The sequence below is a fragment of the Metopolophium dirhodum genome, unplaced genomic scaffold (assembly GCF_019925205.1).
Source record: "Metopolophium dirhodum isolate CAU unplaced genomic scaffold, ASM1992520v1 scaffold1, whole genome shotgun sequence".
In the NCBI taxonomy this organism is placed as follows: Eukaryota; Metazoa; Arthropoda; class Insecta; order Hemiptera; family Aphididae; genus Metopolophium; species Metopolophium dirhodum.
This window is the reverse complement of record NW_026869896.1, coordinates 182,288-205,321: the sequence shown is the minus strand read 5'-3', so window position 1 is coordinate 205,321 and position 23,034 is coordinate 182,288. Positions and strand designations below refer to the sequence as shown.

The 23,034-nt window shown below is 33.2% G+C and overlaps 5 protein-coding genes and 1 pseudogene across 5 annotated transcripts; 1 reads left to right on the top strand and 5 right to left on the bottom strand.

Annotated features, from left to right (window-relative positions):
• Positions 1-504: 504 nt before the first annotated feature.
• LOC132953231 (ATP-dependent DNA helicase PIF1-like) lies at positions 505-921 on the bottom strand. The gene has a single exon (XM_061025752.1). It carries the CDS (start codon positions 919-921, stop codon positions 505-507), a length of 417 nt encoding a protein of 138 aa, XP_060881735.1.
• A 2,820-nt stretch (positions 922-3,741) lies between these two features.
• Positions 3,742-6,884, bottom strand: LOC132953230 (uncharacterized; annotated as a pseudogene).
• A 3,711-nt stretch (positions 6,885-10,595) lies between these two features.
• LOC132953229 (uncharacterized) lies at positions 10,596-11,003 on the bottom strand. Its single transcript, XM_061025751.1, has one exon. The coding sequence runs from the start codon at positions 11,001-11,003 to the stop codon at positions 10,596-10,598; it is 408 nt and encodes a 135-aa protein (XP_060881734.1).
• Positions 11,004-11,196: 193 nt separating this feature from the next.
• Positions 11,197-12,129, bottom strand: LOC132953228 (uncharacterized). The gene is made up of 3 exons (XM_061025750.1): positions 11,652-12,129; positions 11,484-11,578; positions 11,197-11,298 (listed from the first exon to the last, which is right to left on the bottom strand). Exons 1-3 carry the CDS (start codon positions 12,127-12,129, stop codon positions 11,197-11,199), a joined length of 675 nt encoding a protein of 224 aa, XP_060881733.1.
• A 7,245-nt stretch (positions 12,130-19,374) lies between these two features.
• On the bottom strand, positions 19,375-20,208 carry LOC132953227 (uncharacterized). Its single transcript, XM_061025749.1, has one exon. It carries the CDS (start codon positions 20,206-20,208, stop codon positions 19,375-19,377), a length of 834 nt encoding a protein of 277 aa, XP_060881732.1.
• A 445-nt stretch (positions 20,209-20,653) lies between these two features.
• On the top strand, positions 20,654-22,205 carry LOC132953226 (uncharacterized). Its single transcript, XM_061025748.1, has 2 exons — positions 20,654-20,678; positions 21,238-22,205. Exons 1-2 carry the CDS (start codon positions 20,654-20,656, stop codon positions 22,089-22,091), a joined length of 879 nt encoding a protein of 292 aa, XP_060881731.1. The 3' UTR covers positions 22,092-22,205.
• The last annotated feature ends 829 nt before the right edge of the window (positions 22,206-23,034 follow it).

Here is a 23,034-nt window from a genome sequence, read left to right as displayed (position 1 = left end):
TTATGTGAACATTATTGTTCTCTTTTAAAAAAAAAAAAAAAAACCTAAAGCTGAGTAATAGAATTATTACATATATTACTGATGTAGTATAGTAGTAGTGTAGATAAAGTAAAAACTATTTAGATTGTTCTGGTATTAAAAACTGTGTTTAAAATACTCATATAAATAAATAAATATATGAATAATAATAAATAATAAATAAATACATAAATTACCAGGTATTTGTTATTTGATGCATATTTATTACAGATATACAAAATGTTACTTATTACAAATTCAATGTTAATTTTATGGTATATGTATGTAACATTAGCCGGTAGTTAAATACAAACAACACATTACATGTATATATAGTGTATAATGTATAGAATAAAATAAATACAAACTGGGGGGGGGGGGGGTCACAAAGACCCGGAGGAGGTCACATAGACCCCTTGGGGATAACATTTTCCCCTTGGTGAATATTGTATAATTACATTAATTATATAGCTACCTGTAATCGCATCAGAGAACTTCTGCATACACGATATTCTTGGTGACGAATCGACCATTTCCATCGCAGTACATGCCGACTTTAACTGATTGCGCGTCCCTCACTCTTGAAAACGCAACGTACAACTGTCCATGGCTGAAGACGGGTGACGGCAGGAGCAAACCGACTCGGTCGAACGTTTGACCCTGAGACTTGTTGATTGTCATGGCAAACGACAACCGTACCGGGAATTGAATCCGCTTCATTCGAAAAGGCAAATCGTCTTCCTCACCGGAAGTCATCGAAACAGCGGGTAAGATGATGTCTTCCTGCGCGTCGTCAGCGCCGGACAACCTCCTCGCCTTGAAGTTGTGTCTCCGCAGTTCGGTGACCACCAACCTCGTCCCGTTGCATAGTTGTCGCTTCGGATCAATGTTTCTCAGCAACATCACGATCGAACCGACGGCAGTTGACCGTTACCGAGTTGAAGTAGCCAAGCAGCGAAGTCAGCGTCGTTGTCGGCGCGCATGTTCCGCGTCAGCCGTAACTGTTCAAACTCTCTCCACAATAAGTGGCGTTTGATAGATGACATGACGATGGACCTCCTGTTCCCTCGGTGAACGACGGGCAATATCTGCCTGAAGTCGCCAGCTAACAGTATTGGTTTACCACCAAACGGTAGTGCCGATTCCATGATGTCCTTGAGCAAACGATCGACCACCGTGAATTGTAGGCCCGGGGACATGGGCGCTTCGTCCCAGGCAATCAGCGAAGCTTCACGTATCCTTTGCACCCGCAAAGACTGCATGGTGATGCTCGAAGTAGATTGTTCGGTCAGCGTTCCCAATGGCAATCCGAAAGTCGAGTGTACCGTCATGCCGCCCTCCATGAGGGATGCGGCGATCCCAGTGTATGCCACGCTCAACACCGTTTGTTGTCTATTACGAAGCGACGATATTAGGCATCCGTATAGTCGTTTTTTCCCGTGCCTCCTGGCCCGTCGACGTAGAACATTTTCTGGACGTTGCGGTTGTCGTCAACGGCCGCCATCACTCGATCGTACACCGTTCGCTGTTCGTCGTTCAAGTCGCGCAATCGTTGTTGCCAAGCAACAACCGCGTCTATTGCACCGAACATTTGGTCGTCTTGATCCGGTTCCAGTAGATCGTCGTCTGGATTGGGTAGACCGTAGTCGTTGAGTGATTTTCCGCGTGCACGAAGTAGGTCTCCAATTGCTTTGAGACATGCCGCCCCCGCCCTTCGTCGTCTTCCAACAATCCCAACGCAACAGCTGCGGCCGCGTATGTGGCTTGTACGACCCCGTTTACCGTCTTCAAGTCTCGGAAAGACTGCGGGCCTCTTCTGTTTAAGAGTAGCGGTCTCTATCTAGTGGGTTGACGACGTACATCCGAGCTAACGTCTCGCGAGGTGCCTGTCTACGCCGCAGTCTCCACTCTTTTGACGATGCTTGCCAAGTGTAATGTATCGGAATCTCGTGGTACAGATACTGTCGCGCATCAACGTTTCTCTCGTTGAGCGCGAAGAACGCCGTGAGTTTTGTTTGAGGTAGGGCGTGGTTTTGTACCCCCTGTAGTTCTTGTCCACGCGCAAAGTACACGTTGTGGTAGTTTTCTAGGTGCACCGGAAGTCTAACTACCGTGTGACTGATGTCGTGTAGTTTATACGCAAACAACCTCCAGATGGCTTCTGGTGGGCTAACGTACCTCGAATTTATGAAACTGAAAACAACATTTATGTATGTATGTAAATATTTAGAACAGTTAAAAAAAAAATCAATAGTTATTTAAAATTTCATTATTACATATATGTATATAAAATATTGTCATGAGTAAAATGTTGTAATACTATTGTTTGTGATGTATGTATAATAAATGTAACTATGCCTGAGTATAGTGTAACACTATTGCAATTGCAATGCTAATAAAGAAGAATACGATAAATGTTGGTTTTGTTGATCTGGTTGAATATAACAATATATTAATATTTCTTCAATTTGAATTTAGAACATAAAAAAAAAGAAATTGAAATAAAAGGATTGTGGTTACACATCACCTATAGTTTAACACAAGTGTAGTTAAGGTTTACAAAAAGAGGTTATAGTTGTACATATTAAAATTTTTTTAAATATTTTTTTTTGCATTTTAATTATATTCTATGTACATAACTTAAGACATTAAGACTTAGTCTAATAAGTGTTAAATGGCTTTAAAAAATCTAATTTATTTCTTTAATTTATTACAAATGTTAATAATATGATGTAATTAATTTCTTAATAATATATTCTTAGTGTTAAGTTATTGTAGTGTGAACAGAGAAATGCTTGTCAAATGAAACAAATGAATAACATATATATGAAACTTCTAATTTACAAAATACCGGTTTTAATAATTTATATTATGCTGAACGGCTTTCCTAAAATGTCTTTACTATTGAAATGAGATGGAGATGATTGAGTATTATATGTAGTTTTGCGCATTGAAATAATGAAAAATAATTTAAAATGAATACAGTTATTGATTGAGGAGTAAATATTATTATATGAATGATGATTGTGATATCCAGTTGTCAACTGGCCATGCTGATACTACTGTAGTGACTATGAAATAATAGATATCATGCACTATGTGGGCAGTTGTTTTAAGCTAATACTCTAAACAATTTTTTTTAAACATAATATCAAGTTATATCCAACAACTCTAAATTAATGAACACCAGTAGTTTATACTCTCCTGTTCTATGCTGTGTTTGTGTACAATAATTGAAGTTTACATAAGTTGCAAGTACAATGTACGTTAGGTTAGGAAGTCACAGTGAGGCCAGAACACCAAAAAACTTTACAAATGCAATAGTTGAAAGAATAAAATGTGTTAACTTATAGAAAAATGAATTTTGATAACATACCTGTCTATTTCATTTCCGTTCCATACTTCCATGGTCGCAGCATCGTGCCCTTTATACAAATACTGAACACTCTTCACAGTAGAGCATACCTCTACGTTAATGTGTGCATCATATTTTGCTAACAGGTACGGATTGTAAGGCACGACAAACTCGTTGCTGACCTCTTGATTTCTGACCCTGGCCACAGGTCCGTTGTTTGGCCGGCGGTACTTCGGGTAACCGCCGTCAGAAATGTATACAGTCTCTTCGCTGAATTCTTTTGGAAACTTTTTCGAACAACTGTTGTCCACCATACATGGGCTGTTTGGGTTTAGCGTGCCACACGGCCCGTGGATCATGTAATAAACTCATAGTATCGTTGATTGTGTCGTTGTTGCCATTGTAACGAATAGCAAGACGATAGCAAGTATACTCCCTGATACTGTTCCGATTGCGAACAGGGGTACGGCGAGGGCCCTCTTGTAGCAAGCGTTGATGCCAACCGAGCTCTCCTCGTGGAAAGAGTAGGGGATACAGCATTGGATCCGCGTTTGAAGAGCCGGCTGGTATGGTCTGTAGCCGACGATGTGTGGGTCAATCGGATTCCGGTCGTGAATGACCAGATCGACGTTTGTTGGCGGTTGACCGTCATCACCGACAAACACTACTGCGACTTCGTTAACCGTTTCAGGCGGTGGGTTATATCGTCTCCTGTCCACATTTCAGTCGGCGACAAAATGCATTCTCACTCTCCTTGGAAGCAACTGAGGATCTCTGCCGGGAGCGTTTTCTGCAGCCCACACTTCTCGCATTGTTCTGTAACAAAGTAACACGGTTTTATGATTTATTTTACAAAATTGAAATTGATTAATCCTTGTGTAGGTACATGTTTATAGCGCATATATTGGTGTATTGTTGATGTTCTCAGAAGTGTCAACAACAGAGTCCTATTTAATTGATGCTCACACATAATGTCAACAAAGAATGATGTGGTGGTGTAAAAAAATGAAAAAGAGTAGCATAATGCAAAATGTATTACAATGTAGAATACAAAGTGTTTTGTTTAAATACATTGAGTTGAAGTGTATTTAAGTACATAAGAAACACAAACAAAAGTAATCCGTAGAATTCATTAACTCTAACTCTAGGCACGTGTGTTTGTGTTCAATTGAAATGAAATGAGAAATATTCAAGTAGAAGTTGAGTTTTGTACATAGGAGTAGTGTACGCACATAATGCACAAAAAAAAAAAAAAATAAAAATAATGTATAGACATTATTAGCTGTAAGCATAGGTATTATAAATGAAATAGAAAAAAACCAATATCTAATCAGAGACAGCAGTAACGCAATTGAAATAAGTTATACATTATGTAAAGTGTAGTGTCTATGGTAAGTATGTAGTATAAAGTAAGTGTGGCATGAGCGAGTAAGTTAATTGTAAGTTAGTGATTAGTTAAAAATGAGTTGTGACAATGCAAATAGTGTAGTGTATAACACCAACGTTTTGTCATACATTGAAGCGTAATGACGCTAGTATATGTAATTGCTGACCAACAATTATTGGGATAGAGAACCAGCACTTGACATCAATCAGAAACTTATGTAGCATAGTATATATTAAAAAGCAGTGTATGTAAAGAATTTTGCGTGTACTTACCAAGTATATCAATACTTTTAAGAGAAATAAATCTGTATCCGTAACTGAATATGAACAAAATTAAATTAACTTTTAATTTGTGACTGAACATTGTTAATATATTTAGGAAATAATGTGTTGTGATTGCGAATAAGAATTTATCTCTTTCTAGTTACTTATTAAAGTAAGTATTTGTAACTAATTGAAAATGTATGAATGCAAACAAAGTAAAAAATGTAAAAATGAATAGTTTAAGTAGGCAGGTAAATCTACACTGTCATAAGGTTAATCAAATAGTGTAATTAATTATAACAATTGGTAATTGGAATAATGACATGCGTACTTGCTAGCCGATTTTGAGAAACTAAATGTCAATGTTAACATGATTTGTCTATAGTGTAGTGTAATGCAAATGTGAATTGTTCAGTAAAATTAATTAAATATATTACTCAAAAGCCTGTGCGAATGGATTGATGTCCCGTAACAGCCCGTCTAAGTCTTCGAGTACACTTGGCAATAGACGGTGTGCGGCAGGCAGTAATTGCTGCTGGTCCCTACGAATCCGGTTTGCCTCGCCGGATTCGACGAAATACAGCTGGCAGAATCTGCGTTGGATAGGATCGTTCCCGATCAAGTCATTACTTATTGTCCAATATCCCTGCCCTTGAACAGTGAACACATTCGGTCCCCGACCTGGCAAGCGCCGTGTGTTGAGGTCGATGGAGAAAGCAGCAAATGCCAAAGTGTTGTTATACCGGCGGATGTTATTTCGGTAGTGTCTACCTTCTACCGAATCTTCAACCAACAACAATTTTGTAGTCTGTAGAATGTACCAAACCATAAATAATACTAAGCATTAGGCGTAACAACAAAAAAAAGAGAATTGTTGAATAACATGAGGTTTATGGTGACAAATAATTGTTGTTGTGTCATATAAAACTGTGTTATAAGTATATTGTTTAATATGTTTAATATGTTTTAATATAATAACTGTTGTGTTTAGTTTTATGTATTATATTTAAAATGATGTATAAGTTAAGTCAACTAAGTAAACAAATTTTATTAAATTATGAGCACAGTGGATTGACTATTGTAGTAGTTAAGTATGGTTATAGTAATTACAATATATGACGTCACATGGTATTTTTAAGTGAAAAAAGTCATCTGAATAACATTAATACATTTATAATATAGTAACATTTATAATAATGTAATGTATTTTGTTATATTGTTATGTAGGTATACTCTTTTAATCAAAAAATTACATATTTTGGTAGTAAGTATATAGGCGTACATTTTATTTATAAATGAGTTACATAAGTTACATCAGAAACATGTGGGTAAAAAACAATATAGTAGAATGAAATAAAATATTGTAGAGGTCAATAGATCATCCTGCTGTAGTGTAAGCCTATTTTTTTATTGTTTATCCATCACAAAGTGTATTTATTGCTGTACAGCCAGGTGGATAGGTATGTCACATTTGTTGTAATGCAGTGTTAATATGTTGGGTTTGAAATGAATGAGTTGTGATACTTGGAGATTTATGTATGATATATGATATGCACTCACCAAAGATGGGATTGCTGTGTGCCTCAGACGGCGGCGTTGTGCCTCTCCTTCTATGTAGTCATGACCAGGGATAAAATGCCTCGAACACAACTTTGAGCTTAGGTTTACAGGAAAACCTTGGTTCACCACGAATTCCACCCACTGAAGACGACGCACATCAGTTGGAATTCTAAGGATGAATGTGATGTATAACATGTTATGTTTTATTATTGTTATATGTTGGTTGACATTGTAAATACCTGTGCATTGAAACGTCGTTGTCACCATCCATGTTTCCACATATGACACATAGTTTCACCATCGTGAATAGCCTGGATGATATGGAATAATATAATAAAAACATTGTTATAGAAAAATATAATAATATTACTAATGAAATACTTGAATACTAAATCACAAATACGAAAAACAAATCATCTCGGTCGTTGTAATCGAATATTCGAATATTATTATGATGATATCAGTATGTTATCAGTGGTGATATATGCATCTTGGGTAGTTTAGTGTTATTTTTAGAATACTATAAAATGAATATTGTTAATAGTATTAAAAAAATGAAAAAAACGATATACCGAGCTCGTATAATGTTAAAGCCACGAAACAATGTAGAATGAATGGGTAGGTACGCAATGTTAATTTGCGTTTACCTAAGACACAAACGGCTTCATCGGAACGGCTAACGGGCCAACGTGGACCACAGTGTCAGTCACCAGTGAGTCCCAGTACGAATGTGGATATAAAAAACTTTAAAAACGAAACGCGCCATGGTAAAAATTATATGTACAATGTTTGCAGTGTGTACAGAAGTAGCCATTAACGATACGCGCTGCCAAACGCGCGGATAGGTAATAATGCTAATATTATTATGTCTATCAAAATTGTACTTACCGGTATCAAAAATCGCCTGATCCAAAAACAAAAACCCGGAATAAGGAAAGCACTTGTTAGGAGTCTAGAAATATTAAAATGTGCAAAAGAATCACCAAGCTTTCTGTGCATATACAACCTTCTCGTTCGAACGTTGGCCGTAGCCTGATGTTGGATAACACGGTACGGTTCCGCAAAGCTTAGTTATCCTCTCCATTCCACTGCCGAGCGATAAGTTTTAACTAATTAAGGTCCAAAGGGCATTTAATGTTACGGACAGACGGTAATAAAAGATACAAACTATTTTTATATGGACATTTTGAAAAATGTGCAATTATACTTCCTAATAAAATAAATAACATATAGATACGTAATATTATATTAATCAATACATACATACATACATATAAACATGTACCTGTAGTGTATATATATTAATTATTTGTTATGTTGTTATATATTATTCGGTTCTCTTATATCAGAGATACTTATTCGCTTTCCATATAGAGGGTCTATGATCTCGGGTAATAAACACTCAATATAAAACCTAAAAAAAATATAATAATATATTATATTACCTAATATTTTTTTTTTTTTTTTATTTTTTTTTCGCTTATTCCGGGCCTTGAAGGTCCATCGCCGCTTCTACTACACCTCTCCACAGTTCTCTGTTCTTCGCCAGTTGTTCTCCCTCCCTAATCCCTAGGAGCTTGAGGTCTTCTTCAACTCGGTCTGTCCATCGCTGCCTTGGCCTCCCTATCGGTCGTTCCTTATTTGGTTTCCACATTGTGACATCATGTACTGTTTGGCCCTCCGCTCTCCATACATGCCCGGCCCAGCTTATTCGTCTGCTTTTAAGTATTCCCACTATGTTTGGCTCGTTGAACATTGCCCTTAATTCTGCATTAGTTCTTCGTTCATATAAATTTTCCTCGTTTCTTTTGGGTCCATAAATTCTCCCGCAGTATTTTCCTTTCAAATAGTAGTAATCTTTTCTCGTCCTACTTTGTTGATGGCCATGCTCCACAAGCATACAATACTATAGGTCTAATGAGTACTTTATATAGTCTTATTTTTGTATTTTTGGAGATTAATCTTGATTTAAATATAGGTACGATCGCAAAATAGCTCTTATTTCCTGCAGTTATTCTCCTTTTAATCTCACCATGGCTGTTTGCTTGTTGGCTAACATCTACTCCCAGGTATTTAAAGTTTGTTACCCTTTCGAAGGTACATTCACCGACTACTAACGAATTTTGTACTTGTTCTCTACGTGATACTATTAAGTATTTTGTTTTTCCTTCATTAACTTGTAGTCCAATCTCTTTTCCCTTACTTATTAGTTTTTCTGCCGACCGTTTTAGGTCCTCTTCGGTTTCTCCCATAATTATTATGTCATCAGCATACGCAGCTAGTGTGATTTGGTATCCTCCTCCAATTCATAGACCCGTGACATCATCAAGTACTTCTCTCACTACCGATTCTAAAGCTATGTTAAATAATGTGGGGGATAACGCATCTCCTTGTCTAAGACCTGTTTCAACTGAGAAATCTTCAGATATTTCTCCGTTGAACTTAATTATACACTTGGACTTTTGCACACATGTCTTTATCAATCTCACCAATTTTGTAGGGATTCCGAGTTGGGTCATTGCTTCCCATAATCTACCTCGATTTACGGAGTCATATGCCTGTTTGAAATCCACAAATAGTAGGTGCACATCTATGTCGAACTCGTGACTTTTCTCTACTATTTGTTTTATTGTATGAATTTGATCCACTGTAGATTTCCCTGACATAAAACCTGCCTGATATTCCCCTATTATTTCCCTTGTGTATGGCTTGATACGGTTTAGTATGATGTTTGAAACTAATTTGTAACAGGTGTTTTAGTAAGGATATTCCTCTGTAATTCTGGCAAACCATAGCGTCTCCTTTCTTGTGAACCGGGCATAGGACTGACATATGCCATGTTACTGGTATTTCTTCTTGTTTCCATATATTATCTACTAGTCGTTTCAGTCATGTCATTAGTTCTTTTCCTCCTTCTTTCAGTAGTTCTGCAACAATTGCGTCTTCCCCTAGTGCTTTCCTATTTTTCAACATATTTGCTGCCCTTTCTACTTCTTCTAACGTGGGTTCGTCTAATCTCTGTTCAACCGTGTTGAGGTTTTCTTCCACTTCTACTTGAGTAGGTTGGTTCAGCATTGTTTCAAACATGTTCCTAAACTCGTTTGCAGCCTTTTTTTTATCCGTTATTAGTAATCCTTCTTCATCTTTTATAATTGTTGCTTTTGTCTTAAATCCATTCTTAATTTCATTAGTCTTTTCAAAAAAAAGTCTTACATTGTTATTGTAGCTGTTTTCTATTATTTCAAGTCTAGAATTTTCGCATGATCTTTTCTTTTTTCTAAACAATTGTTTAGTTTCCCTTTGTCTAGTCGATAGTACTCTCTTATTTTCCTCACTTGGGTCTTTTAGCATTTTTATTCGGGCAATATCTCTTTCATTATTCGCTTTTTTACATTGTTCATCAAACCATTTTTTCCCCCCTTTCTCTTTCTTCAAATCCTAGGACTTCTGTGGCTACCGTTTTTAATCGAGTTTTCAATCTCATTCCATAGATTATCTACGTTATTATCTACGTTATTTGAATTCTCCGTCAGGCTCAAGGTCTCTTTTAGTTTGTTCTTGTACTGTCTATTGATTTCTTGGTTTTTTTTGTCTTCTATGTTAAACCTTTTGATAGAGACGTTCTTTTTTCTCCATTCAACTGACAGACGTAGCTTGATTTTTGCTCTTACTATAAAATGATCGGACATTGCGCTGCTACCTCTCATGCTCCGGACATCCATGACGCATTTCTTGAAACGTCTGTCCACTGCAACATGGTCTATTTGGTTTTTTATTTGTCCTGATGGTGATACCCAGGTTTCCTTGTGTATATCCTTATGTGGGAATGTGGTGCTACTTATTATCATGTTTCTGGTTGTAGCAAAATTAACTAATCTTGTGCCATTATCATTTGATGTTCTATGCAGGCTCTCCTTCCCAATTGTTGGTCTATACTCTACTTCCCTGCCCTATTTTTGCGTTAAAATCTCCCAATAAGATTTTTACCTTGTTAGTCGGTATCCGGTCGCACTCATTTTCTAAATTTTCGTAAAAAAATATCTTTGACTTCATCTTCTTTGTCTTCAGTTGGGGCGTACCCGTTAATTAGTATCACGTTAAACCACCGGCACTCCAGCTCCATATGACAAATTCTGTCATTCACTGCCTTAAACTTCTTAACTCTATGTAATATTTTATCATTCACAATGAAACCAACACCACCCTGGTGTTCATCGCCACCACTATGGAACACCGTCCAATTTCCAATTTTTAAGCTTCCTTCTCCCGTCCACCTTACTTCTTGAATCGCAATAATGTCCAGCCGATATCGTTCAAGTTCCAATATCGCTGTCGTCAAATTTCCAGGTTTATATAATGTTCGTACGTTCCAGGTTCCAGTTGTAAAATCCTTAAGCTCCATATTTTTCATCCGAGGCATATTTTGTAGTTGTTTTATTACCTAATATAATATGTATAAAATATAATAATATATATTTAAATTTAAACATTTATTGTTTAAATCACTCACAATTTTAGTTTATCGACCATTTTATTCTGCCAAAAAGATAAATCAAAATAGATTTTTTCAACATTAGTCCAATTGGGCGTGTGTTTGACAAAATAGCATACATTTATTTTGTGACCCGTAATTGACCCATCACTTGGTAAAAGTATATATTATGGTCTTTTTTAAGTAAAATATTGCCTTGTTCATTGATGGTGCAATATGATAGCTTAAAAATACAATTATATGAAATTTAAAAACATCATTGCGATTATATAGTATGTATTATCAATTAAATTATAGCATGTATTAATTAATAAAATTGTACATATTTTTCCATAAAATATTTAAACTTATTCGATTTTAATCAAAGTAAAGAATGTATTGTTTTATACATAATAGTAAGAAATTTACCAATTTATTTTCCACTGCTTCAATGGCACTCTTTGTATCTTTTGCTACAAATGGACACTTAATTTCTAGTATTTCATCATCATCTATTAATCCATCTTGAACAATCCAATATAATATTTAAAGTTAAAAATAGTATTATGAATAAAAATAAATAATTTTTAGTTTTACCAGGGCTTGCAGCCAAATAAGAGAATTCTCGGTCAATAAACAAACCACAAGTACGTACGGCCAACCCTTTCAATTCTTCAAACTGTCTCCTAGCATGAGGCTCCATTTCAATACCATAGCTCATTGATTTACACATTGTCGGATACTTATATAAAATGTTATGGACTTTGATTTTACAGCTAGTGTTCTCTCTCATTTTACATATTTCTCCAAACTTAGACGCTGTTAATCTTTTTCGACGGTCGTTTCTCCATGCATCGCATTGACTCTGTCCTCTCGTTATTTGTTCAACCTCGTCTATGTCGACATCATCCAGATTTTTTAAAAATGCTGTTTTTTTTTCAGCAAAAGCTTCTGGGCTGAGACTAAAAAGGTCATCCAAAGGCTCTGCTAAGCCATAATCTTTGTCCGGCGCACTAGATTTTGTTTTCGGTTTGGATCGTACCACTCCATCAGCGAAAAGTTTTCGTCGTCTCATTGTTCTGTTACTTCGTATCCGGTCAATATTATTTGAATATTTTTTAGCAAATTTTCCTATTATAAATATATTTTATTATTACAATTTACAGGTACCTATGTATAAATAAATACTTTTAAATAATTTACCGAGGATTTTTAGCATAATTTTCTTGTTTATAGTTCGTATGTAGTTTCCTGAATTATGTGCAATAATAGCAGCATGGACCCGTGTTTGATAATTATTAGATTGTGTAAAATTATTTCGCTTGCCTCCAATATGCTTATTAATAAGGGAATTAAACTGCTCACATGGGTTGTTATCAACATCCTCTATCAAGCTATCAGAGTTTATTTGCAGCCTATACACAATGTTTCGGAATTCAGCCATAAAACCTGATATTTCTGCCTCCGGAACAAAATTTATTTTACCAACTTTTGGCCCCGTACAGAAGTATGAAGCACAACTGTTGTGTTGACCCAAACGGTGGTATGGAGCGTTTGATATGTCTTTTCTAAGCTCTAAAAAAATGGTTCAGACAATATTAAAAACAAGGAAATATGAAATAACTATAAAAATGTGTAATGAAAATAATTGTTAGTTATTATATAGTTTTAGTTTTATAAATGTTATATATTTGTGTGTGTATAAATTTGGTAATCCCAAAATATTCATAAAATTTGATATATTTTTTTAGTTCACCTGTTGTTTTTTGCTGAAGTGTTAAATCCGTGCTCAAATAATATCTAACTGCTTTCCTAATATCAGACCGAAATCTCAGAATGTTCTTTATTATAAAGTTACGTATGATAACGGGATATTCTGTTCTTTTTGAAATGGCACTCAATTTTGTCATATAATTTCGCAGTAGATGATTTCTGCATTCAATTTTTTTAATTTTGAAATCTGGTCCATACGGCATAACTTTGTTTATTCGTTTGGTGACGCTACTGTCACCGTCGCCTGAAAAATATAATTAATATAATATAGAAAGTGGAAAATATAATTTCTTGAAAAATATAATTTACCAATTAATTTGTTATATTTTAAACCATGCTTACTAATGCTATTTAGAAATCCTTCCATTATTCCGTCCGCTTCCATTGCCGTCGATGCTTTATTCCAATTCAAAAAACATTTGTGAATTGGTACCTCTATATTTTTATTATTCGCCCGTTCACAAACGGAACAGTACCGATTGCGAATTCCAACGAATAACACCTTTTTGGTGTTATACCCTATAATAGTAGCCTGTAAAATTATTTAAAATTATATTATTAAAACAAGTACAAAAAATAATTAGACTTCAAAATAATTTATAAATGTACACAATTATTTTAAATACAGCTACAGGTAAATAAGATGTAAATTTTTTAAATTTTTTTAAGATCAAATTTAAACGAAATTTGTCAAAATCATGATATTATTTTTTATAAATATTGATAAAAACTGTTGTGCTCGGACAAAAAGTTTGAATTCAAATTTAACACATAATTTACATTGACCTACTCAATTATGATAATAAATAATAATAGGTACAACAAAATAAAAACTATTTTTTCTTACCGCTCCAGAAAATGAGTTATACTTAGTCTTATACGATCCTTTTGACCATTGGCCATCTGCTACTACAGTGCATAGCGGTGTACTATTTTCATCAACATTACCACTGTTGATGGCAATTTGCCTTTCTTCATTACCAGCTTTTTTCATCTCATCAAAAGCTGTTTCTCGAATGGAATTGCTCATAACGGACAATTTTTTTAAATAAGATATCATTGATAAAGGGGGGAGTTCTATAGATGCCGACAACTCGCTAAACTGCGTATATCCAATACCTTTAAAATATAAATAATTAATACAAATTGAAAATAATTTTAGAAAAATAATTTAATTACCAATTGCTAAACTGCCATTAACAATAGCTTTATTGATGGGCAAATATTTATCTCTATTCTGAATATTTTCAGATGTAAAAGACGAACTCTTATTACACATTTTACACCGAAAACTAAATACGGACAGGTATCCTTTATGAAATTCTGATTGAAATTCCATATCCAAAAATGAACAGTCAAAAGGTTTATGTCGACTATTTTGTTTTTGATCAAACAAGTGTTTGATATCCACAATTCTCCGGCCTTCAAGACTGCTATAATAAGTATATAAAAAACAAATACAAATAAATGTTGAAATCGCAATAAAAAATAATGACATACTCAGTAATTGTTGGATTATCCTCACTATTATATTCAGTATCCAAACTATATTCCAACAATTCAGATCCATTTTCTTGACCAAATCTAAATGAAGATTAAACTACTTTCTGCCTTTTACTTTGTGGTGTACTAGTATTTTCAGGAGCAAACGGACTCAGCGTTAAAACTGTGTGAATCACTATATTAAGTTTTTAGATTCAGAACAGTAATGAACAGATGAATGTATTGATTTTACAATGATTTATTTTTTATTTTTTAGATTCTGAACGGAGCTAAGTGATGAATGTATTGATTTTACAATAATTATGTGTATTTTTTTTTCTTTATGTCTATCATTACTTTTTGAAGCAGTAATACCTAGTGATTTAATTTTTGACTTCAGTAACTTTTGTAAAAGGAACTTGTTGGTACTTAGCGGGCTGTCAAAATTAAAAATTTCCAATAATTTTCAAAAGCGCTTAAAAAAGTAACGGAAAAACGGGAATTCAACGCAAAAATGGTTTTCGACAAGATCGATTTTTTTTAATTTACTGAAACTCAAAAACGAATGGTGATATTCACCAAATGCTTATATTTGCAATATCTATACACTGTTAAGTTTTGAAAATATTTTGACTTTTTTTGAGCTATTTATATACAATTCAAATTTTCACTGGTCGTTTATATTTACATTTTCTATACACGATAAAATTTTCAAAATATTTTGAACTGTTTAGGAACATTTTCTGTTTCCAATTTTATTAGTCTTTTTTTCTATGAATGTCAGTAAAACTTTATTTGTTGGGTAAAAAAGCTTGAAAATACAAGGCTCATACTATATTGTTACAATGATATTTGAAAAATATTAAAAATCCTTAGTCACAGTTTTTATTTATAAGCATTTAAAGTTCGAATTTTGGAAAAATTTATTAATTATTTTGAAGTTAAACATTTATAAAATGTTCAACTTTTATAGCTAAGGATTTGTTATTATTCAAAAAGTATAAATTGTAGAAACTTGATACATTCACCATTTCTTTAGATTGGCATTCTGTTTACTCAATTAAATTTTAGAATCATGTCACTAATATAACATGTTTATAATTTTTTTTATAAGCGTCTGAAGTTCAAAATTCAAATATTGACAAAATTTGTCAAAATCATAAATGTTTGCTAATTTTTATAGTTAACTTCAACCAAATGTTTAAATTGGAATTTTCTTTCCTCATTGTCAAAAATATATTTTAAAACTACATGCAAGGTTTTTACTTGTATCAAAATAAAATATATTACAATTTAATCTCCGCTCAGAATCATATACAATGATACCTATCATTACATTAAAATTTAACACATCCCTTATTATAGTAGGTGAAACACGATTGCGCCCCTCCTACCTTTTTACATGGAAAAAACGCAACGCGTTTTTTGGGTGTAAAAAGGTAGGACGGGAGCAATCGTGTTAAAGTCATTATAGTGACCTATACTCTATGACCGGGGTCCACTGATATACAGCTGGTTAACTTCCCCGGTTTTTACATATTGTAAATCGTGTATACTTGAAGTTATTATTATTATATTATATTTAAGATAAGTTTTACATATACTTACGTAGATATAGACAAAACATTACTTTGAATTATTGTTGAAGTCACCAACTTTGATCCGTTTTCCGCGGGTTGTATACTAATAAATATCAAATATCATAATAATATGTGATTGGTATTTATAGTATTATGTATAGGTAATATGTTTTTAAATTGAAAATTGAATACATTTAATATTTTTAATCATAACAAAAAAACATAATATGAACACATATAAAATAAAATTTTTGAGTTATTAAATAAATTAATATCCAACTTACTCAACAATATCAATGTTGGGCTCTTCTAGGCTCAAATTTTGCCGTATTTCTCTTTAAAATCATAAAAGAATAATCATGATGGGTATTTAAGTTTGACATTTTATAACCAGATAATAGTCGATAGACAACTAATTAGTAAATATATACTTACATATTATTATGCCGATATTTTTTAGCCATACCTGCCATACTTAACCGGGTCTTCATATCTAATTTACGCTGTCTGTTTTTTTTTTAATAGTACGAGCTTTTTTGAACGGAGACATAATACAAAACCAAGTTTCACAGCGCAGTAGCAAATGCCAAGTAAAAGTTAAAATAATGTAAAAATAAGCAAAAGCGCATTGACATCGAACGTTTGACGTTCACTGTTGGATGTACAGGTCACAATGAAATAAATTCATATTTTATAATATCATCGGGAGTATTATTGTTTTCGTATCGACGATTTGGAATTCAGTGGCGCCGAAACCAAAAAAATCAGGTAGGGCAAACTTTTAAAACTATGAAACACCACCACCCCATCCCATGATCAATAATATTTGACGTTTACAAAAAATATTTGATATTACAAAGGTATAATATCCCTATATAGCACATTATTTTATTAAACCACATCAGTAGTAATCATACAAACTTTGATAAACTTTATTATTTTAAATTAAAATTATAATATCATAATAGAATAATAGTAGGCACAAAAAACTTAAATTTTTTAGTACATTAAACATTTATTTAGCACAGAGCTTTTGCCTGCCATAGAAATAATTATATTTTCGTTGTTTGGTTGAATATCTCTCTCACAGCTGATTTTAATTAAATGTTCAAGTCGATCTTGTATCATAGATGTTCTTAATTTAGTTTTAATAAGCTTCAGTTTTGAAAAGCTTCTTTCTACACTACAACTAGTAGCTGGTAGAGTTACACTTAATTTTAGAACATAAAACAGATTTGGGAAGACAGTAGCTAAATTAGCTGTACAGAAAATTTTAAAAATGTGTAGCGTGCTGGCCATATTTGTTTTGATTTGTTTGGTTCTGTCTCTATTGTCATCACTCATCATTATCATCATCCATATCAATATTAGGGTCAACATCAATATCATATTCTTCATCATCTGCATCTTCCCGTTGCAACAATGCAGCGCCCTCACCACTCGGCACAATTCGACGTTTCACGAATAATAATATTATATTGATAATTCTATTTTCGTACAAAAATATTCACTCGTAACGAATTTTTTCGCTACATGTTAACACTGGCTAAGCCACTTAAATGCATGGACCATAATAACCATACCATAGATAAGTATATTATATACCAAACATTGACAACAAAATTAATGATATAATAATATTATCATCGTATACCTATGTATATATCTATTAACTATAATATTATTGTGGTCTTAGGCTCTAGGCTACATAAATAAGTCTACCTAAATACTAAAGACTTAATTATAAACTATTTTTATTTATAATTTACTATAGCTTATAATAAAGTTGCTGACCCAACCACTGGACCACCCCCCCCCCCCCCCCCCAATAGTATGAGGTAGGGCAAATGCCCTACCTGAATATAGGGTTCGGCGCCACGGATTTGGATATTTATAAGCTATGCGGGTATACGATAAATAGCTATTTTCGACCTAAGGTGCAGTACGGTAGGAATGCGCGCGGTGTAGGTTAGAGCATTTCAAAAACATGTCTCAGGAGAATCAGTCTCATTTGGGTTACACTGATCGCACAAAATCCAACTTTCGTTGACATAAAGGTAAGAACATTATCTGTGTTCCTATGTTTTATTTTTTAGATAGCATTAATATAGTAATAATCATTAAATGTTGAATATTTAGTTTTTTATATACTTTTCTACAATCCATAAAAAATTATTGAGTAAAGTTATAATCATAATAAAACATAGGAACACAGATAATATTGTTATCCTTAAGTAGTCAAAATTTGATTTTTGTACGATACCTACAGCCCAAAGGGGAGCGATTCTCCTAAAACATGTTTTTAGGTAGCAAAAATGTGTGTGTAGCGTACTCTTAAGGCCGCGTGTACATTGGCGAGCGGCGAGCGTCGAGCGTCGAGCGGCGCGTCGCAATAAAATTTTAAGCCTATGTAAATTATATTGAAGTGTGTACATTGACCGCGAGCGGCGAGCGGCAGCGGCGAGCGACAGTCCAGCGGCGCGTCGCAGATCGAACATGTTTGAATTTCGACGCTCAACGCTTATGAAATTATGATATCACTATTCACTATATTTTCGTGCTAGTTGCTTTTGAACTATGGAAGACACACGTTCTGTAGAAAGTATGAGAGAAATTATTATTTCTGAGGTCCAAACAAGACCTTGCCTGTGGGATGATACACATCCTCAATATAAAAATGTAGAACGGAACAAGAAAATGTGGGAAGAAATAGGAAAATCACTAGGAAAACCAGGTATTATTAACTAAAACAGGTATTTTATCAAGTGTCAACAATAACGTACACAATGTGTAGGTGATCAAAACATTATTTACAAAACATATTATTTAAAATGAATAAAAAAATAAATAAACTGATTTATATTTGCAATATACTTACCTGACTTATGTTTTTCGACATTCAGTAAACATGTATTAATATATAACGAACTTATTAAATATAACATGCATTATGCAGTATTAAGTATTTTCGTATAGCAGTAGGAAACTAATTGTTTTTACGCTATAATAGTCTATTTTAGTTACTATAACTTAAAATTATTATTATTATCTACATCATGCACACACTACGTCATGTGGTGGTGACATTTCAAATATAAATATGTATAAGTTTTAAATTTTATAAATAAAACCACAGAATAGATTAAATTTAGTCTATTCTGCGATAAAGAAAATATGTGATTATAATATAATGATATTATTATAGTTGGTGCAACCAACATTGATAATATTATCTCATGTACAATTTTTTGAATCCGTCCAATAATATAAACACATTAATATTCGTGTTAAAATTATTATATTAGGAATAAATTAAAATTAATACCTACGAGATTCAGTTGTACATCAAGTTTTCTGTGAACTAACAAATAACAATAAGTACCAACATAAATTTAAGGCATTTATTATTTATTTTAAACTAAATTTAATGATTTTATAATTTGTATTAATAAAACGTTGTCCATTGTGTATAATGTATGTACTGATCATGATGCGTTATTTAAAAAATAATCCACGAATGCATCTCTTACTTCTTTTGCCCTTTGAAGAGCATTTGTACCTCTTGCTCGTTGATTTAAATTTTCATTTTCCCAATAATTGTTATGTGTGTCCAACATAACATTACAATAGTCTAAATCAGTATCGCCATCTTTTTCTCTGACAATGTTATGCAATAAACACATACATTTAATTATAATTACGGCTTTTTTTGAACTGACCTCGATCTCCTTTCCAAGCAATCTCCATTTGGCACGTAATATTCCAAATGTACATTCAATACATTTACGCGCTCTTGATAAATTATCATTAAAACGTTCTTTTGCCGGTGTTAAGGTTCGGGAAGGAAAAGGTCTCATTAAATATGGCTTTAACGGGTAGGCTTCATCTCCGATTAAAACATGAGGTACCTTGATATTTGTTCCTGGTAAATTTTTTTCAGGTGGTACATTTAAACTATTACTATCCATTAAATGAAAAAGTGCCGAAGATGCAAATGTTCCTCCATCGCTCTGCTTTCCTCTTGCTCCTACCTCAACTGTCAAAAACTTTTTGTCTGCATCTGCAACTCCTTGTAGAACCAATGAAAAGTATTTGAGATAATTGAAGTAGCTCGATCCTGAATTTTTTGGACACTTAATTTGGCAATGTTTCCCATCTAAAGACCCAATGCAGTTCGGAAAACCCCATCGATTATAATAGTCCTTAGCAACTTTTTCCCAATGTTGTTTTGTAGGAACTGGCATAAAGTCATGTACAAATTCTTCCCATATGACTAGACAAACTTCATGAACAATCTTTGATATGGTACATGCACCCATTCGCATTGAAAACGATAAGTTTCGAAAAGAAATTCCAGTTGATAAATACCTTTTTAAAATATAACATTCATTTATTATTAGTGATTTTGTAAATATAACAAAATAATACAATATAATAAGGTATTAGGTAATATAATATGAATTTAAAATAACGACCTAGGAAGCGTATTAGTGATAATTAAATAAAATATAAGTATTACTATAATATTATAGTTATATATCATATTATGATAGTCATATAATTAATATACCTACCATTAAACACAGGGGCGCCATTTTAGCCATAAGCTAGAATAGCATAATTAATTTAAAAAACTAAAGTATACTGTATGGAATATTGTATTATTATTCATTATAATAAGTTAATAAATAAATATAATGTATTAATTTTATTTGGAATAAATTGCATTAATTAAATGTAGATACCTATACGGATCGCGGAAGAATGCGAAAGCAGTTCCCGTGGCGCCGTCGGTTGAAAACTGGAAAAAAAAAGTTACCTATACGGCTATACCTAGGTACTAAATATTTTTAGATCTATACCAAAAAGCAAACAAATTATTAATGAATAATTTGAATTCATTAAAATATGTCCTTCAAGAGTTTAACCCCATACAAGCGACTTACATACAAACGATATCTGTATTTATCATTCTAAAAAAAAGTTGCTTGCTTAAATTTTGGCACCCCTATTATAAAACTCAAATGGCGCCCCTGAATTTAAACATATTAATATATTATACTGAGTAACTTAGTAATTTCTACTTTTAACCACACAAGTGTCCCGGAAAACCCTGGTTTAATTAACTAAAATAGTAAAATATCTTACATAACTGATTACATAATGTCATAATGCCAAACAGTTTTCAAGTCGAAATTTTAATTATAACGTTACCCTGGCACCCGGAACTTTGAACTCTGTTTTCCGCGGTACTGGTTCGGTTACAAATTTTTTTTTGGTGGTTACAAATTGTTACATAATAGATTACATAATACCAAACAGTTTGTAAAGAATTTGAATAATTATAGGTAATGAAATAAAAGCTAAGTGGAAAAACTTAAAAGACAAATTTAGAAAAGAGTTGCAAAAAGAACCAGTTCGTCGTTCTGGTGATGGTGGTAGTGATTACAAATCAAAATGGCAATTTTTCAATCAGATGATGTTTGTTAAAGATTCATTAATGCCCAGTTGTTTGTCCGGAAATCTTGTTACTGCAGAAGAGCAAAATATCCAATCACCTATATTTGAGGAAACTAACGATGATGGTCACTGCATCGAAAGCGATATTGATGTAATGGGTACTAGTAGTATAACTGACGTATTATCACCCTCAGCTGAATCAACAAAACATTCACTTTCTATGCCAAAATCCAAAAAAAAGAAAAGGCGCGCCGATGAAGACGACACTCACACATTTTTGGAACTGGAAAAACAAAAAATAGCTATACTTCAAAGAGCACAGGAACGAGAAACTAAAACAAATGATGATCCAGATGCACAGTTCCTATTAAGTTTCCTACCATACATTAAAGAATTTGATCCACTAGAAAAACTGGAGGTAAGGACTCAAATTCAGAATGTAGTGTTGAATGCCTATAGAATGAAAAAAAATGTTCATCAAAATAATTACCAGCCTTATCTACTCCCTTCATCAACCGCAGCCTTTCCGTTTACAACTAACGAATCATCTCAGTGGGTTTTACCTAACAACACTACTACAACTAGGTCCAACTCCATTGATCAAAATGTACCGATTACTTCAAGTTTGAGAAATAATCAGAATTCTGAGTTAATGTTGCCGGTAAATAATCAGACTACTGAGTTAATGTTGCCGGTAAATAGTCAAGATCCTTATAATCATATTCTACCGGAACCATTTTGAAAAAAACTTATACAAATATTTTATCATAGATATACTCATAGGCAATACAGTATTTACTATTTTAAACTTGTATGAATATATTGTATATTATGTATTATTAATTTTAACATATAAAAGGAGAACATTCTGTTTATTTAATATTTTTTTAATCACCTCAGTAATAGGTGAGTATTTTTTTATAAATTATGTATTTAAAATGTATTTATCTTGTTATTAAAAAAGTACAGTTTAATTGTTTGTTTAAACTATTAATATCTTTAAAAAAATAATAATAAATAACGAAATTGATTATAATGTTACTTACCTTAAAGTTACATACAACCTTTCAGCATTTGAAATCGGCTTCTTAAAATTAGTCGTTTTCTTTTGAATTCGTTTACCGATTCTCTTTAAAATAAAGTCGTAAGTCCCAATCGACATTCGGAGATATTCGAAAAATTTAGTTGGTGATTTTCTTAAATCAGCATACAAATGATGGAACTCTCCATACATTTTCCGGGTGCGGTTAATCGGGTGAACGCCAACTCTTTTCTTTTTTAACATTTTACTTCGTAAAAACGGATTGTCTAAGATTAAAGAGAGACGTTCCACTGTGATGAACGACATTTTCACAGAACAGATGAACTACAACTGTAAAAATTGGGCAAATGTATATTTGTTGTTGAATGAAAAACAGCATGCCGCTGAAAAATAACGCTCCTCAATGTATACACATAGCCGCTCACCGCTCGCCGAGCGTCGTCACCGCTGACGCTGCCGCTCGACGCTCGACGCTCGCCGCTCCCCAATGTACACGCAGCCTAAGCCGTTTCGCCGTCCCGGCATTATTGTCTATTCTTGATTTCATATAATACTCATAATTAAACCTACCTATATAAGTTGTTTCAAATAGTATATAGTCATATAATCATACAATTTAATTTCCAGACTTTAATTAAATACA

Coding starts and splice junctions, on each gene's coding strand:
- LOC132953227 (XM_061025749.1), bottom strand. CDS start 20,208: ATGGGTGCATGTACCATATCAAAGATTGTTCATGAAGTTTGTCTAGTC.
- LOC132953231 (XM_061025752.1), bottom strand. CDS start 921: ATGTTGCTGAGAAACATTGATCCGAAGCGACAACTATGCAACGGGACG.
- LOC132953226 (XM_061025748.1), top strand. CDS start 20,654: ATGCGAAAGCAGTTCCCGTGGCGCC. Junction 20,679..21,237: donor AAAGCAGTTCCCGTGGCGCC/GTCGGTTGAAAA, acceptor GAATAATTATAG/GTAATGAAATAAAAGCTAAG.
- LOC132953229 (XM_061025751.1), bottom strand. CDS start 11,003: ATGCCTCGGATGAAAAATATGGAGCTTAAGGATTTTACAACTGGAACC.
- LOC132953228 (XM_061025750.1), bottom strand. CDS start 12,129: ATGAGACGACGAAAACTTTTCGCTGATGGAGTGGTACGATCCAAACCG. Junction 11,579..11,651: donor TTATTTGGCTGCAAGCCCTG/GTAAAACTAAAA, acceptor GGATTGTTCAAG/ATGGATTAATAGATGATGAT. Junction 11,299..11,483: donor AAGCAGTGGAAAATAAATTG/GTAAATTTCTTA, acceptor TGTATTTTTAAG/CTATCATATTGCACCATCAA.